We start from the raw sequence: 19,104 nt of genomic DNA on the forward strand, positions 1-19,104 counted from the left end.
TGTTCTCACAGAATCAGCCCTTGCAAAAACAGAGCTAAAACAATTCAAATTGAGCGAAATGAGGCATGGCTAAAATGCATGATCTGTTTGGTATTTTGAAAAAAAAAAAGTATAAATATGCCTTATATAGGTATGGTCCTACACTATATTATTCAAATATAGCATGATAGGTCCACTTTAAAGAACGTTGGTTATATTGTCCATAATGCACGTAGCCTAATGTAAACCAAGTGTTGGGGATTAAGTAGTTTTGCAAATCAGTTACAAATAAACTTAATTGTTATTACAGTTCCTGAGGAAAATGTATGTCAACTTACAGTTATTAATAAAATGTTGTTCAGGGGGTTACAGCCAGATATGTTATTTCCAGTTTAAAGTTTGCAAAGCATAAAACATCTATTATGTTGCTCTGTTCGAATCTTACATCAAGTCATATAAAAACACTTCCAAGAGAAGTTTGATTGTTATCAGTATTGAGTTCTGTTGTGAGGTTTATATTGCCTTTTTGGACTTTACGTGTTCACAGATTGGTAGCTTCATTGCCCTGTTTGTATTGGAATATTAATCAAATGATACAATTATTGGGGGGTAGTAGCTCAGTCTGTAGGGACTTGGCTTGCGATCCAAAAGGTTCTGGTTCTGCTCTGAATATCCTATAATAACAGAGTGATCACATTTAAATCCTAAATAATGGGTCTTCTTCTTACTTTGACACATTAGAATTAACTTTTAAATGTATTGGCTCCGCCATAATTGCATTGCCTCGTCTGCGCCATTTGTAATTTAGAAAGCTAAAAACAGGAATGACATATGCAATATCCCCTTTACAACACATTTAGATTTACTTAACACATTTTCTGTACCTGCAATGAATTACGGGGATTGTATTGAGGATCTCACGAAAAAGATGGACAGGTTGATTTCCCGGCTTTTTAGCAACTTGCACAATTTCTATTTCACTCCGATATTCATGAAACAGATTGCTTAAAAATGTAACTAAATGATATCTTAAATGTTTAATTAACACTTTTTGCTTCTTGTTGCTAACAAAACGGTAATAATATTCCCAGCAGTGATCCAAAAGCTTGAATAAATAAAACAAGCATCGCATTGTATAAAAAGGGATCTTTATGTACACACTAATTACTTCAGATGCAGCCACGCCCTGAAGGAAAACACCACGGTATAACCTGCAGTAGAACACACAACTTTGGTCTGTCATGTCAATAAATATCGCCCTGCCCATTGAAAGTCAATGCAGTGGAGGCTAATCCTGGATACACTCGTTTGCTTACACAGGACAGGAGCAGAGTATCCTGTTTATTGTCTGAATTCAAAGAAGTGTGCACTGCCGTCCAACTCAGCTCTTCCCTGGATGTTTTATCAATTAACATCCACACAACCGCAGTAGGTTCTTGACAGTGTTAACTTGAAAAAATATTCATGATTCATTACATTTTGAGTCACTCCGCAAGAAAATATGACAATGTTTTAACCAAAAATGCTGATCTGTTCTGCGGGCAGCAAATATGACTGTTACATTGACCGCGATGAAATGAGGAACAACATAAAAATGATCCCAAGAGTCATTGAATACAAAATGGTAAACTGACACTCACTGAAATTATGCTTTTATAATAAACCATGTGAGTTATCAGCAGGAGCAGCAGCCAGTTTTCCTACTTGAGTTGCAACACTTGCTCGAGTGTGTTTCCTGGAGAGGGATCCCTCATTACACGATTATAATATTTGGTTTCAGCGCAAAGGCTCCAAACTGCAGCATCAGGGTATTCCTCCTGATTGGGATCACAGTCTGAGGTCAGGAACACCACTGTAAGATTCAAGTGAAAAACACACGTCCGGATCAGGTTTCCAGAGACTGGGGAGACGCTTAAGGCTGCGGGTTGAGGGGAATGACTTCAGATGGATCCACAGCAGGGCAGCATGTTCTCTCCCTGCGGAGCAGCACTTTATTACGTCTGGTTTCATCTCAAGAGCGTTTTAATGGCCTAAAATGGACTGACAGAGAAGAAAAACAGTTTTTCTTCTTCTGTGTGTATGACTATGTGTACGAATGTGTTAGTTTGTGGAATTCATACGTTGTGAGTCATATTTTTCATCCGGACACACAGGTTCTAATTCAGACTGTGTGTTTTGAGGACACGTGCACTAAAAAGCATTAGTGTTTGCTGTTAAACCTTGAAAAAGGCCTTAAAAAGCAGAACACAACCTGGTGTAAATCTGACACCATGAGCACTATAAGTACACAGGTGACGTTCCAACACCTTATATGTGGCATATTCCTCATGTGATACATTCTCGCCCCAGACTTAGCCATATGGGGGTGAATCAAACGAGCTAGCTGACTAATAGAAGAGTGTGAATCAGACCATTTTTAACAAAGGTTTGTGTGCTGTCGCCGTGCATATGTGGATTTTCTTTTGACTCAGACTACACATAAAAAGTTAGAAATTGATATTTGAAGGGAGAGAGAGCTTTGGCAAATACACTGAAAAAATAAACCTGCCAAATGTAAGTCCAATATTCTCTCTCATTTTAGCTCTGGTTTGGTCTCCATCAACTCCTGCAGGAACAATCTTCTTTTAGCTGCACTGATTTTACTCGATAGTTGCTAACTTTGTCTGATATTTGGTTGTAGCATATAGTGGGTTTATCAGAACATTTTCTCTGCACTTTTTGGAGGATGTACATTAGTGCAGTGAGGGCTAACCTACAGTAAACAGTCAAATTGCAGGTCATAAGACCAAAACATGAAATAAAAATGCTAAAATGTGCCATAAGGCGCATTCACACCGCAGTACTTTTCCCACAAAGGTTCATGAGAACTTAGTTCATGAGAACTCTTTAGTTCTCATGAACTAAGTACAGATTGCGTTCACACCGGAATAAGTTCCTGGGGAAGGATTAGGCAAATGAAGCCGCTGACGTCACTTCTTCTTCTTCTGCTTTGGGTTTACTGGCAGGCAGCAAACAACTTCACGGCGTATACTGCCACCCGAAGTCCCCGGCTGGAAGTGCCCGGAGTTGGGGACTGGCTTCAGTAGAAGCTGCTGGGACTCCCAGCAGCTTCTACTGAAGCCTTCCGAGTAAATCGCCAGAACGCCGACACCTCCTCATCTCCGCTCCCATGTTTTCTTTTGTGTTGCCATAAGTTAGTCTCTCTGCGTTTGTGCGATGGGCTAATGCTAATGCTAATAATGCTATTGCGAGGATAATAAAATGGCGGCTTCACAAAACGTTTTTGGAGTTTTACGGGGCGTGGTTTGCCGCCCAGCCAATCAGACATAGGAACCTTTTTCTCCCACGAAAGTACCTGCTCTCTAGCAGGGTAAAAGGGGGTAAACAAGGTTCTGATTAACTCATTTTAGTTCCGGCTCTTTTTGGTGTGAACGTGACATTTCGGAACTATATCGGAACTAAAGTGGGAAAAGTACTGCGGTGTGAACGCGGCTATAAAGTTGAAATGACCATGACTGACACTACGAAACAATACTAAAACAGACTGTTATATGGACATAGACATGTTGGCAGGACTGTGGAGGTAAAATAAAGCTCATTAAAGTTGACACAGTTTACTGTATACCCATAATAAAAGTCACCACTAATATGAACAGAAAATAAATGTTCTTTTAAAAATGATCATTCTAGCATTTATTAATTTGATTGTTATGACCTTGGTTTTATTTTTATTTTATTTTTTTAAGTTTTCTCTATATGTATCATGTCTGTTTATACTTCCTGTGTTTTCCCGCCTGTTTGATGTCCTGGCCTTATTGGTTTCACCTGTTCTCCATCAGCAATGCAATCACCTGATCAGTTTCAGGTTGCATTTAAATCCTGGTTTCCGGTTAGTCCCAGGGGTGTAATGCTGCCGGAGCGCACCGGAACGCGAAAGATTGCAGTACCCATAAGGAGCTGTACACATGCCGCAGTTTTTGCGTGGCTGTGTCTTTAATTGAAAGAGGGGGCGCACAGGTGCCGGGGATTGTTGTTGTTAGCATCTGGTTAGCTAGTTATGCTAACGGATATAAAGAGCTGTTTCTACAACAAGTGTGGAGGAGAGTCCTCTCCTGTCAGGTAACTACAGCTCAGTGAGGTAAGGACTCTGTCAGTGTTTAGATAGATAGACAAAGTTATCTCAGTGGGTCTCTAACGGTTTGGTCACGATTTATGTAAACAAGTATTTCCGAGGCACACCTTTATATGATCATCATAGTTATAAAAAAAAAGAGAATAAATGAAAAACAGGTATGAAATACTATATGACAGTAAAACAAGAATACAGTTTAAAAGGGGAGTGATTAGTAAAATATCCATAAAGAAAAATAAAATCTGTTTACAGTTCTGTTTCATATGGGAGATGTATCCATAGATCTCTTAATTTTGCTCTCTTAGTGCACCAGATTGATGCATTTAACTTCAATATTTAAAAAAAAATCTTCCTGGAGGGAGCATGCCCTTGGACCCCACTAAAGGATGTTAGGTCCACCCCAACTTAAAACATGTTCACATGGATAGGACACTAAATACATTTGCACATTTTTTATACGGTGGCCATTCCCATATGTTTCTGTTTTGGTGGTCATGCCACAACCGTGCACGTGCATGCATGCGCAAGTCGTAGGTGTGCTCCAGTACTTATACAAATAGCACTACACCCCTGGTTAGTCCTGGTCAGAGCCTTGTATATTTTTGTTTGTCGTGATCGGGAAGTTCTGTTCTGATTTTTCATTGCCTTACCTTTCACGGATCAAGCCTTGAATAAAAAAAAAATGTTTAAGTGCTCCTGTGTCCTGCATTTGGGTCCACCCTGCTCCACCTACCATGACATTTATAGTGTGTATTACATTTTATTTAGCTATTTACCGCAACATTTTAAAGTTAACAGGTAGGACAAACCAATCTTGTGGAACAGGGCATTATTTTTGCCCATACAACTAAAATGCCAACATAAAACTGTAAAGCATCCCACCCATATGCTGACCTCGTAACCTCCAAACCCCCCCAGTCACACCAGTAAAAAGAAAAAAGTCAACCAACTGGACAGCTGCCATGGTTTCCAAGCAACCAACACAAACAGCAGGAAACAGAAGAGGGGATCCCATCAGAGGGGCCATGAAAAAGGAAGGCATGGACTAGAGACAGGAAAAGGAGAGAAAAAAAGAGGAAGGAGACGGGTGTTGATCCTTCAGTTGACCCCCCTTCACATAAAAGTCCAGCAACGGTTATTTTTCTCGACTCCTCAGTCAGAGTGACTGTCAGCCGATCTTAGACTAGAGTGTGACTTGCTGCCACACTGTAAGCCAGGATCAAGCTATTTTTGATCTTTTTACGAGATGTCAATACCAACACCAAGGACAGGTCATAGAATCAAAGCAACAGCAGTGCAAGAAACTTCAAGCTCTCTCTGGGTCTGCACATGTAAATCATACCTCTGCAGCAGCCTAGAAGGACACTAACTTCATTTGGCATCTTCCTCCTGTCAATCGGCTGTCACACTGTTAGATTTCATGAATGATATACTCATATTGCTTACGTTAAACTTGAACTTGAAAATATGGCTCGATAACCTGATGGATGGGATCTTGTTTCAACTCGTCCCTGAAAATCTGGTGCCGGATGAGTGTCCTACTTGTCTGACAAAGTTTAAGAGTTCAAGAGTTGCTCCTCTGAAATGTGCATGGGCAGTATGGAGGAATCCTAACTGACTGGATGGGATGATCAGTATGAAAGCAAGACTAAATACAATTATCGAAATCAATAATCAGATGGAAATGCAGAATATCAAGGGACCTATTAAATATCGGTCTAGAAGAATATTCCTAATTCTTTTTTTAGTAGACCCGTATTAAAAGAAAAACAAGGCAATGCTCAGATGCTTATTAGAGCAGAGGCCTCCAACAAGACCTTATGATAGACCCAGCTATCAGCTTTTACTGTTCTATCACAGTCAGTATGAAGATAATTGAGTAACTACTTTTGAGTAGAAAGAAGTTTGGCCTGTTGGCCTTATAGGAAATATTTCAGCAAAAAGAATATAGAGTTTTTTATGATCAAATAGTCAAAAACTGGCTTTTTCCCGCTATTAGGATATCAAGCATACACAGACAATGACAAGACAATCAGGTACATACTGTAATCATGGCAAGTACAGTGTTTCTTAATTTCCTTCTAATTTTACAATATTGCCTGCTTGGTACATTGCCAAAAATATATAGTGGATATATCAGAGCGTTATCATGTAGCTTTGTAAATGTTGTTGTCACGGCATAAAACCAATGATCTGATAATCTTAATGAATCAAGACTCCAACAAAAATGTGGATTTGGAAAATCATGTCACCCCCAATGTGTCTCCTGGCTCCAGCATTATAATTGACTGAGTGAAATCGAACTCTCAGCAAAAGAAAAATACATTTCTATATGATTAACAACCCAGTGATGTCATTAAGATTTAGGAAGCAGCAAAGATATGTTTGATCCCCAATTATAATTGTAAAGCCATGCAGCCTTAAATTCAGTGAATGCTTGAATGATGCACCAAAAACTGGCAGTTGGCATGCAGTTAAAAACTAAATGTAATGCATTATAACGCAGGTTCAACACAGCACAGTTATACAACACAATTCCATTAGCTATTTGAACAAGTGTATTCATTTGGAATTCCCTGAGTGCCCTGAGTTTTTCTTTAAATAAAATATACATCACCGCACCGCCTTGCCTGTCATTTTCTAGTTAGATAAAACAGCAATGGAAATAATGACTGGCTGTGACAAATCACCTCTCAGTATTTATTCGACAAAATGATTCAAGACGCTGGGAGATTGAGCTCAGATTTGTGAGTGACCCTTTCGCATAACCAGGACCCTGGCTGTGTTGGACTATATAAATGTGTTTAATGTAGAGCAGCCAAGCTGGAGAGCCCAGCAGTAAAAATGGCCTTGGCATATATGCCTGCGTTTAAATCACCGTAATGGACCTGGATGTGACAGTCATAGGCTAGAAAAATGAAACCATCCGCCCTCATAATCCCATAACCATTACTGGGATTGCAACAAAACTGAATGGATAGACATTTTGGTGGAGGAAAAAAAAACAAAAAGCTTATATCATACTGTTTTGTTTGAAACTGACAATATGGCCCTCCTCAGATGTCTTGCCTGAGTAATTATCTGTGTTAGAAGTGATGTCGGAAAATTGTCTCATAGGTCGTATGTCTTTGACCTATAGAAGCTGTTATTGGCCACAGGTTTTGAATTAGCTACACATGTGGGTAAGATACAGTACTCATGGAGGGGCTGTTATCACATCTCGCGCTGTCAGCAAAACCAGTCGTAGAGAAAACAACCCTGACACGGTGCAGTAATAGGTCATTAGGTAAAAAAAACAACGTGCAGATATTTCACCCTGTGGAGCTGTATTTAATCTAGACAATAACAAACAGTAGACAGCATTATCATACTTTTATGATTTAGTTTTTCTCTTTTAGTCTCCTCTGACTTGTTTTCAGGGTATGTATTTTGGATGTTTTTAAAATTATCTTCCATTATTAGAACTGCCAAGGAGGGTATGTTTTTGATACATTTTTCCATGACACTTTGAAGAAGGGTGTAGCATGGGCCAAGGAAGAACTCATTGCATTTTGGACCGGATCCAAATCACGTGGCGGATACACTTGTTATTTTTCACTTATGGAAGTGACCTTGGTGGAGGTCTGCTTTCTCCAAGTTTTCATAATGTTTTTGTCTTCCTTTTCCATTTTCTATAAAGTGATATCACCTCTTGAATTGACTTTACCTAAGGAACGGGTACAGGATATCAACTCTAAGTGGGTAGCAATAGTTTTAAGTGTTATTATAATAATCTCACTTCTCATACCAAACCTGCAGCAATAGGACCAACGTTTGAAGCACCTCATGTAAACAACCATGACACATGCCAGCCTCACAATGTTCCTTCCCCATTTTTCTACCAGCTAAGAATCTTAGTCAATGGCCCTGTGACAATGACAGCCCTCCTTCTTTGATTCACAAGCCAGACATGTACGCTACTTCCTGTTCATAAGAGGAATTTCTTAAAAAAAAAAAAACGGTAGCTAAACATACAGCAGTGTCCAGACATGCCTAAGATAGCTCCGAGCAGTTCTCCATTGTGAGCACTCAAGTATGCGCGTCCATGCTTTTAAATACTTACAAAGGAAAAGGAGAAGTGGGGAAGTGTGTACAACTGCGTGCTTGTGTGCTACTCTAATGCCAAAGAATGGACCTGACCACAGCCATTAACCGCAGACACCGCTCCTATTAGACTACAATCAAAGTATGATTAGTAATCACGTCTGTAGCTGAAGTTGTTGCCACTGATGCTGGAGGCTTGGACGTGGCTGAGTAACAAACTTGTATCAACAGAGTGCACGCAAATGAGTGTTTACAGCTATTAAAAGCTGCCTGATTCAAGTTATGGCTCATAGAAAAGCTTTGAGAATGGATAATAATAGTGTAGGGAACTCAAGATGCCAGTGTGCACATTTCCCCGGATATGTCAAACATGAATTATATGTTGTAAAAAGGAGAGGATTAACGTTGCAGCTTTGAGGGAAAGGCTTGGGTTTTTGCAGCCTTGAATTATACGTATCACAGGGATTCACCCAGTTAGCTACACTTCTCTTTGGTTGACATGTCTTGTTAGTGTCCGTATCCATATCTAACTGGAGATCTTTTTTCCAAATGGCAGCATTTCTGGTTTCCGGACAAACAAATACGACAAACCTAAGCCCATGGTTTGGAGAGCTTTAAATGTATTTATTTATACATGTCATCTTTAAGTCTGTCTTTACGTGTTTTTTTATTTATGGAGAGTTCTAAGAAAGGCGTTGTGGCCAAGCCAAGATGTAGCCTTACTACTAGGCCAAACCGCTGGTAGTAAACATAATAGAACCTGGCATTAAATACAGCACTCATTCGAAAAAACCCACTCTTGTCATATTTTATATCATCAGCACTGTTGGCAATGCATCACACTGAAGCAATACACCAATAGCAGGACCGCATCCCTAAGGAAACAGGAGCGAGGTGAACTGTGTTGGACACTCTTGATCTGGATTTTGGCACACTTGGATGTGTGTGTCTATCAGAAATAGCCTGGCTTTAAGGAATGGAACATAAGGAACAAGAGCAAAACAAAACACAACACAGCAACATCTCAATCTGTGCAAATGTAAAAGCAGCATGTGTCTGTTTACAAGACACGAGCAATGATCATTTCTGTGCAACACGCGAGCGAGGAGCGAGCCGCTCGTAAATCTGTGCGCAAGACATAGCATGTCTCTAATGCTCTCCGCAGACATGTTGTGGCTGCTCAGTACGTGCAGTGTCACAGGGCCAGATGTAGTGGCAAAATAAATCATGATCTTACATTTCCAGAAAAGAAGGCAACCGGGGCTAGATGCAACCTGTATAGAGCTATAGAGCTTAAAGAGATTTTTGAAGTGGGGTTGTATGAGGTACTTATTCAGAGGCAGAGGGAAGTCGGCATGCACTAAGTTTGGAGAAACAGACAGGAGTTACAGAACAGAAGCAAAGCTATGGAATGCTGTGGACGGTAGCAACAGTGTATCTAGCCCCACAAAAACGGAATCTCCAATCAATATAAGTTTAAATATACCCAATATTAAGAATAACTTCACTGTTATATCTCTCACAGGCTCCGCCCTCTACTGGACTCTATGGGTACTACCTTATCATGCAAGCATTCACCTACTGAGATTTCTATAGACGTAGCCGGCCCCGGGGCGGGCCTACCTGAATGTACGCGCATCTCACCGTATAAAAGGAGGCCTCGCCTCCTGACTGTCATCCCTTTCTCTTCAGCGAGCGGAAGTGAAACACTGAGCAAGAGACGTGAAAAGAGAAAGAGAAAAGTGCACCGGACCTGCCCGACATGCCCTGGTCTGATCGCGGGGGCTGATCCGCACCGCCTGTGCTTCCAGTGCCTGGGGCCGGACCACGCCGAAGACGGCCTAAACCCGTCGCCGGCCTGCAGCGCCTGCTGAATGATCCCTCGGCTAAGCCGGAGACATCGCGGGGATCATTTTCGGGTGAGGTTCGGCCCGCAGGAGGAGCCGGAGGATCAGGACCTCGAGGTGGTGGAGATGGGGGAACAGGATGAGGAGGTGCCATTCATGTTCACCCTCCCGAGGGGCCAGGGGGTCGTGTTCCCGGAGGAGGAAGACGACGAGGACGCTTCGTTGTCCGGTACTTTCGGGTCCGGCGGCCAGGAATGTCCAGCACACAGGTCTGCGCGTCTGGTGCTACCCTGGCGGCGGAGCATGTGGGCCTACCGCTCCCCCCACCGCTGCCACCAAGGCCAGTAAGCCGCCTTCGACAGGGGTTTACGGCCCGGTGCATCCGGCGCTGTTGACCACAGCGGAAACTGTGGTTATGGGCTTCAGAGGTGGTGTTATCTCTGAGAGCCCTCCACATCCCGGGACTGGAGAACAGGGGACCTCATGGCCCCGATAGCAGCCATGGCAGGTATCATCAGGGTGCAGGGCCGCTCGGACACAGCGTGTCCCGGTGTGCCCCCCTCGACGAGAGCCTGGCGGCCCATCTGCTTCTTCAGGCTGCTGGTTGGTCGGAGGGAAAGAAACCTCTGACCCCGCTGCCGCGGGACCGAGACACCTTAGAATATTTGGATAAAATATTCAGGCTCGGGGCACAGATAGCGACTGCCGCCCTCCCGCCTCAGGACGGGGGCGATTATCCGGACCGCTGCATTGGTCAGATGAATAATCTGATCCATGGAGTGGCCGCCATAGCGGGGCGGGTGATGTCCTTGGCCACAGTGGCGTTGTGTCACGTGTGGCTAGGGCTCACCGCCCTATCCAAGAAGGACCGAGAGGATCTCCTTGGAGCCCCCGTGTCCACGGAGGGGCTCTTCGGGTCGATATCCTCGGTCACCCAACGCTCGCGCTCCTCCACGGACTTCCCTGCAGGCGAGGGAGCGCAGCGCGACGGTGAGACGAAGGGAGAGGCGCCGGCACGGAGCTCCCGGGCCCACGCCGCCCTCCACCTCTTCGGCCCACCCCGTGGAACCTGGGTAACGGCACTCACGGGGTCGGGCTGCCCGACCTCGGCAGGCTCCGCAGCAGCAGAGAGCGGCCGGGTGGGGTGCTCCGTCTTCACGGAGCTGACTGGCGGGGGGAGGAAGCGTCTCGGCGGGGGGAGAAAATCTCTCCACCCGGGACGCAAGGGCGAATCCGGCCTCCTCCCTGTATAATGCACAGATCCCTATGTTGATCTGTATCCAAGTCTGACTGTCATTTGTTTCCACAAATCTACACTTACACATAATGTTGACCGTACAAATTCCCCACTCGCTGCCCCAGTTGTAGCTCCTGTAAAGGAGGTAGCTAGTGGGCATGCGCAGATGAGAGTGATAAACCGCAGGAAGTACTATCAAAGCGCTATGCGGGTACAGGGGGATTATGGCCGGCGTACTACTGTCAGGGAACACACTACGCCTAGAGTAAAGACTCCGATTAATGCAGTTTACCGTAGTGGTAAAGGGGACATTATGACGGAGCGCGCGCTCTTGTGTGAGCGGTGCAATCAGGGACCTCAGTATAAAATCGGCCCTTTCTGTGTCGACCCTCCATGGGCAGAACTTCCCTTCACGGGGAGTTTTGCCAGGGAGTACCACAGCTTTATAGCTGGGGCCCCGCAGCTGAGGGCTTGTCCCCTAACACAATGTTATGGGGAATGGAAACTCAGCTGTGTGTTAACAAAGTGGATGGACAGGATGCTGAAACGGGGTTATTCACTTCAGTTTTGCAGCATCCCACCTCCATTCAAAGGCATGCAAGAAGTAAACCTATCATCCCAGGAGGAGATGGGTTTCCTCTCGGCAGAGATTCAGGTCCTGGTGCAAAAACAGGCGGTGTCTGTTGTGAACCCTCAGCACAGAGAAAATGGTCTTTATTCCATGTACTTCCTGGTTCTCAAGAAGACAGGGGAATTCAGACCTATTCTAGATCTCCGCAGCCTGAATCGTACGTGTACTTTCATGTAGAAATTGCTCCAGAGCCCAGAAAGTATCTGCGTTTTGCCTTCCAGGGGATAGCCTACGAGAGGGCTATAGGTGGGCGCTGGTCTCTAACAGAAACACGGCACAGCAACCCCCTAGAGCAGGGGTGTCAAACTCAAATACACAGTGGGCCAAAATTAAAAAATCGGTACTAGTCGAGGGCCGGACTGGTTCAATGTGTATTGCAAAACTTTTTGAAATTAACTTATTGCACATTAAACCTGGAACTAACAAAGCTTAAATGAATGCCTATAAAAACACCATTAAACATTAAATAATCAGTTGCATTAATTTCTTATGGCTCTATCTGCAGCTTTTCCGGAGTCATTTCTTATGATTACATTTTTCCACAGGCCAACAACAGCTTCAAAAAAACAATTTCCCTCAAAGAAAAAAACAAACATGCCCTGTCGCAAGAAAAAACGTGCAGAAGGAAACATATAAACTCAGGTTGCTGCTCTGTGATGCTAGTTTAAGCCAGATACTTGGCATCTCATCTTGGGTGCAAGTTCATCAATGTTTGGGGTCAGGCTCTGAGCTGAGGAAATCCTCAGGATTGAGTGAAGGTGTGCGTGCAATATACCGGCGGGCCAGATCTAATAGTAATTAAAAATTATCCTGCGGGCTGAAATTAAATCCACCAAGGGCCTGATTTGGTCCCCGGGCCTTGAGTTTGACACATGTGCCCTAGAGCTACGGGCAGTAGTGTTGGTCCTCCAGCATTTCAAGCCCCTAATTCAGGGGAGACATTTACTGGTCAGGAGCGACAACAGCACCACAGTGGCATACATCAACAGGCAGTCCGCTCCGCCGCCTTGTTGACCACAGCGGAAACTGTAGTTATGGGCTTCAGAGGTGGTGTTATCTCTGAGAGCCCTCCACATCCCGGGACTGGAGAACAGGGGGGGCCGACCTCATGTCACCTGCCAGGCGAGTGGGTGCTTCACCCGGAGGTGGTGAAGCAGGTCTGGGCCCAGTTCGGGAGAGCAGAGGTGGACCTGTTCGCCAGCTGGCGCAACAGCCACTGTGCCCTGTGGTTCTCCATGGCTCTGAGCGACGACCCGCCCTTGGGGGTGATGCGTTTACACACGAGCCATGGCCAAGAAAGCTGCTCTACGCCTTTCCACCGTTGCATCTCATTCTCCCTCTCCTGGGGAGAGTGAGGCGAAAACGTCTGTCAGTCATCCTAGTGGCTCCGGATCGCGTCGGGCCGCCGTGGTACTCAGAGATGACACAGATGAAGGTGGGCCAGCCCTGGGCGCTTCCCCAGTTCTGGGGGGCGATGTCACAAGAGGCAGGTGCAATCGGGGCGTTACCCACTCTGGGCCAACCTCTCCAGGCTTGGCTCCTGAGAGGGACAGGCTGAGACAGGGTGGATTGTCTGACAGTGTTATTCAGTCTATCCAGGCAGCTAGAGCGGGATCCACCACAGCCTGTTACAGGCCAAAGTGGTTGGGATTCCAGCGATGGTGTGAGGAGCGAAGAATAGAGCCCCTATCTTGTGAGTTGGGCTCTATTTTGTCCTACTTACAGTTACTGGTGGACAGAGGGCTTGCTCATTCCACAGTGAAAGTGTATGCAGCAGCCATCTCGTCCTGCCATGAGGGATTTGACGACAGGTCAGCCTTTTCTCAGCCACTGATGTCGCGGTTTTTACAGGGGGTCAGGAGGCTGCGCCCAGTAGTGCACGCCTCCGCCCCGCAGTGGGACCTGCCGTTGGTGCTCGGGGCTTTGGTCACAGACCCATTTGAGCCTCTGGAGCTCTCCTCCCTGAAAGCACTGTCGTGGAAGACAGAATTGCTACTTGCCTTAACGTCAGCCAAGAGAGTGTCCGAGTTAACCGCTCTATCGGTGCACCCGAGTTGCTTGTTGATCCGGGGTGACCAGAGCGGGGCGACACTCAGACCGAATCCCTCCTTTATTGCCCAAGAGCCTAAGGAGTGCATTCAGGTCGAGGGCTATTCAGTTAGGGGGCTTTACGGCGCATTTCCACCATGGCGCGGAGCGCGGTTTAAGCGTGCCGTGTCGTGCCGGGCCCGCTTTTGGTTGCGTTTCCACTATGCCTAGTTCCGGGGGTACTTTTTCACCTCTTTTCTGGCCCGACAAAATCGTGGTTCTATCGGGGCCAACAAACAGGGCTGAGTCGGGCTGAGTTTGCTAAACTAGAGAGAGAATCGCTGGCAAGGGGGCTACAACTACAACAAGATGAACATATTTGACCGTGATTTAATTGTAATACACGTTTCAAAATGATGCCGAAGTAACAACATACTGATACCGGTTAGTAAAAACCATGAATTAATGCTTTGACAAGTCTGCAGACAGACGGCAGGCGAAAAACCTTTTAAAATGCGTGTTTTCTAAATGGAGATTGGCTAAGCTAACGCAATATATGCTCCGACCGTCCACACTCACAACAACGGCCTATACAGACATAAATAAACCAGCGACTGTATACACAGCCAGGCTAATGAACTGATCCTGAAGAAAAAGTGATCTTTACATTATGATAAACAATACACCATAAGGTTTTTAGATTATACACATATTTTTTATGAAGTATAGCCTGCTTAATGACCTGATGTCTATAATGTCTGTCGCTGTAGAGATGGTCTGAAAGTACTCTGACTGTCGTTGACAGACACAGCTAATGGCACTTTACTCAGTAGCACAGAATCCATCAAGATAAGCCTTCAGACTGCCACTGAACCTTGCCACACACCACAAGGTTTTAAAGTTGTTCAACAACTCGGGTAAGCCCACCCCACCGACAGTGCCAATCAGTTGAGCAGCTCCTTTTTTTTTCCTACCGCTGGTTTGTATCATAATTCATCTCCCAAAGTATGTGATGCTGCTTTTTCATCTGTGAGCACACACGTGCACGACCGCCAAGCCACAGCCGACGCCAGAGAGCTACTGTAGGCAAAGAAAACACAGCGTGCTATTACTTTCCCTCCGCGCAGTCTGCACACGCTTGCCGCACAGCCTGCCTTGTCCCCCGAAAAAAAGGAGTCTGCTTCTGATTATGTGTGATCATCCCCGGGCTCGCCAGCTACGTTACAGACTCACGGGAGTCATTTTTTCTCTTTAAATCTGGACCCCAGTCAAAAGGAATTACATTGTAGCTTGTCTAAGCCATTGTTAATTGCACTCATGGCAGCTACCACCACTTACTGATGCTCCTCTTGTTATATAGAGTTTTTTTACTCATCATTAGCATTGCCATGCTATTTGTAGCCCACATAATGGAGACTCTATTTTCAGAGCTTTGCACTTGCCAATGCATTCAACGGTACCACTCATCTGTTAATTTTAAAAGCCCGATCAAGTATCGTAATGACACATTATCATTACAAATTAAAACATAATTTATCAATGGAAGCTCACAGTGTCCATTATTCTGCTTCAATGTAGGAAATCCCCGCACTTGGCAGCCAAAGATAAGAAGCATTTGAATAAAAGAATATGCAAAAATATGCAATGTGGGCAAGCTATTTAAATGATATAACATGTGTAAGCCATATAACAACATCTTCATGTGTTTTCACCCTTCTGTATCTGTTTCTTTTATCAGTTTTTGACCACAACATATATCAACAAAGTCCTATTATGTGAACTATTACTTTGATAGATGATGTAGTGAGTGCTAGGAGTGCAATTAGGGAAAATAGCTGCAAAGTGAACCCCAGTATTTTCCCTAAACATAGGCAAAGCAAAGTTTTCGTACCAACAGATTCACGGGGGAATGCCGTGATATAAAGTCGTGGAAAGCAGAGATGAAGTACACGGTGTGTGTTTGTGCTCTCAGTGGTTCAGGTTAGTTATGTTGGGCAAATCTGTGAAACCGTATTTCCCTCAAACACGAGGAAAAAGCATTTGGAGATGAAATTCGATAGCATTCGTGTTTTGATTTAAATCGTGGGGATACGCTGACGGTTTGAAAAATGTGAATGATGATATAATGATATGATTGCCAACATTAACAAGTAAGGACATTATAGTCATATCAGTGGAAGTGCTGCAATGTGATACTTTGTTGTTCGTGTGGGAGACCCCCTCCTCCCCTTCCTCTGTAGGGAAGCCACTGGTCAGGGTCAGCCACAGAAAAACAGTGGAAAATGATTTCTGATGCATGAGTCCTAATAATATACGGTAGCTGCCAAAAGGCTATTTTAGGTTATTTAGACCAGGGGTTCCCAAAGTGGGGGTCGCGATTACAAAATAAAAATTGAAAATAAAAATAAAAAAATCCTTTTTTTTATCCATTTTTTAAAAATTATTATTAATAATAACGTGTGCATAGACATTTTTCAGGGGCGGACTGGCCATCTGTATAATTTCCCCGCAGCAAGGCTCCCCCTGTTGACAATCCACTATAGTGCAGTGTTTCCCCTGTTACCCCTGATTTAGACCATACATTTACAATAATGCTGGATTTAATATCAAATGTATTGGTAGTTCCATGACAATTTTGACTGATCGGAACCTCTAAAACAGCAACTAAATGTACCTTTTTTCTGGGATTGTTAGTTAAAATTAGAACCAGAATACAGATTGAGTAGGGTTTTTCAATCAATAAATCTGCTTTTGGTGCTGGATTATTTGTGCATATGTACACAAATCAAGAAACAGATAAAGAAGAACAAAGATACAAATAAAAAACTGAAATAATATAAAATATGTACAATTTATCTGATCCAAGTGGAAGAAGTGGTTTGCAGAAATACTTAAAAATGCCCCCATAAAGTTGACTATATGGTAGAGCTGTTGGCCCAAATATTGTGGCTTGGCCCCGTGCGGATGACCCGGGTTCAAATTCGGCCGAAGACCATATGACGTGTGTCATCCCCTCTGTATCCCCCTTTCAACAATGTCACTTTAACAAAGGCACTGGTAGCCTGGAAAACATAAACAAAATTAAATAAACATTTCCTGGACTGTGCTGAGCCTACATTATCACTATTAACAATGACTGGATTATGATCATTGGTGTGTTAATTGGTTCATCACAGATGGAACATTTGGAGAAAATGTGATTACCTTTATACACTGCTGCTGGATATATTAACCTATAATTATATTTCAATGTTTACAATTTTTTTTTAAATGTATTGAGTTTTATCTAAATGTATAAACTAAAGTACAATATTGGCTTCCATAATGTAGCTGAATAGAAGATAAAAGAAAAATACTCAGGTACACGTAACTCTAAATTGTATTCAGTTACCATGTACAAGTATTGTTATTGTTGGTTTATAGACTACTGCATGACAATGCCAATTAAAAGACAATTAAAAGTATTTTCTTTGACAAAATATACAAAATATCTATTATTTTTCAAAAAAAGGAAGGGGTAAAAAGTAAAATATTTGACACAGTATTGATACTAACTAACATATGTTGTCTTGCATATTATATATTAGCGTAGTCCGAAAGTAACAGAAAAATACAGTCAACAGTATACCCTGTATATTATGATAGGCTACTTAGTGAATATTAATTGTTACGGAATACATTTCAAAGTAACCCTTTCAACTCACACACACACACACACACACACACACACACACACACACACACACACACACACACACACCACACACACACACACACACACACACACACACACACACACACACACACACACACACACACACACACACACACACACACACACACACACCTCCCACCTCCACCGATGGGATCCCGGGGCAGAAGACATCACCAGGCAGTGCGGGAGGTTGCAGGAGCCGGGTCGCGTCATCCCTGGATGGGCGGTCCACTGACGGGAGGTGTTTTCCTCATTTAAAAGCACCGGAGCCGGCCCCTCTGACAAACCGCTCTGCGTCATCGACCTGGGGAGACTCTTGAAAAACCTCCTTCGGGCTGAAGCGAGTCAAACTCACCTCACTCTAGCAGCCCTATAACTGCACCGGTCCTACTTTTCTCCCCTCTCATCTGGTGCGCAGTGCACCGCGTTGTGGTTCCAAGTTGTAACCCACACTCCCTTTGCTTCAAACTCGCTGCGAATTATGCTTTTTTTTTTACGGTGTGTGAATTTATCTAGCGCCTAAAACAGTATCATTCCAGTCTCGAGAAAGTTGCGCATCGCTTGTTGAATGCAGGATACCTTTTGCCCGAGCGTCAGTCCCAAGTTCAGCTTCGGAGCAGCCGGTAAGGAGCGGGGACTGCACTTTCTCACCTCTCTCGCCGCCGATATGAAGTCTGCAGAAGAAGGTAAAGTATTTTTGTTTGATTTGATTGAAGTGATGTGATGTTTTTAACCGCTGACTATTTTAACTTGCTGTCGTGATAGAATCTTTGATTTTAAGATGTGTTTACACCAGGTGCTGCAGGTATGATGTGAGTTCAAAGGGACCTTATGCACTACTGTGTGTAGAATTTTGTTAAATAAGCTAATACTACAATGAAAACGAGCTGTGAACTGCTAATTCATTTTTCTTTTAAAGATTTATTAAAATAAACCCACCAACAAATCTCTTGTTTTAAACTTGAGCAACTCACTGAAATATTATTTGTCCATTTGTCACTTTATTAATTGGTATTCAAAGTCAAAACTATTAAGGAAACATATTCAATGATGCTCTTGTGAGTTGTTTGTCTAAAACTGTCACCAGATAAATAGTGCTTGATCTTTGCTCTGCATGCATCAGGAACCAGTTAGCACTCACTAACAGTACATTGAGTGGCATGCACCCATCCACACCATTAGGTGTCTCCAGCTGTCAGTGCAGGTGCTTGTCATCATGTGCAAACAACACTGAAGTGGGTAACACTGCTAGTGTCACCGTCTCTCCTCTTGATATAAGATGAAATGATTAAAATGAAAAATAAGGGTTTCTTTTTTAACTGCAGATTAAAAAGGGTCAAAAGTCAGACAGCCACCTCTTTCTTTAAATTCTGTGTCTTGTTTGGCTTTACTTTGCATGTTGATTCAGCGTTGATCTATCATGAAAACAAAAGCCATGTTTTTTTTATTTAG

The 19,104-nt window shown here is 43.7% G+C and overlaps 1 protein-coding gene across 3 annotated transcripts in view; it reads left to right on the forward strand.

Moving 5' to 3' along the window:
• The first annotated feature begins 18,023 nt into the window (after nt 1-18,023).
• Nucleotides 18,024-19,104, forward strand: part of LOC117480752 (nuclear factor of activated T-cells, cytoplasmic 1-like) — a 67,025-nt gene continuing 65,944 nt past the window's right edge. For all 3 annotated transcript variants that reach the window (XM_034128204.1, XM_034128207.1, XM_034128205.1), the window contains exon 1: nt 18,024-18,338. In XM_034128204.1, the coding sequence (XP_033984095.1) occupies nt 18,221-18,338 (118 nt within the window). In that variant the 5' untranslated portion in view covers nt 18,024-18,220. The remainder of the gene's footprint in view (nt 18,339-19,104) is intronic.

This window comes from Trematomus bernacchii, unplaced genomic scaffold (genome assembly GCF_902827165.1).
Source record: "Trematomus bernacchii unplaced genomic scaffold, fTreBer1.1, whole genome shotgun sequence".
Taxonomy (NCBI): domain Eukaryota; kingdom Metazoa; phylum Chordata; class Actinopteri; order Perciformes; family Nototheniidae; genus Trematomus; species Trematomus bernacchii.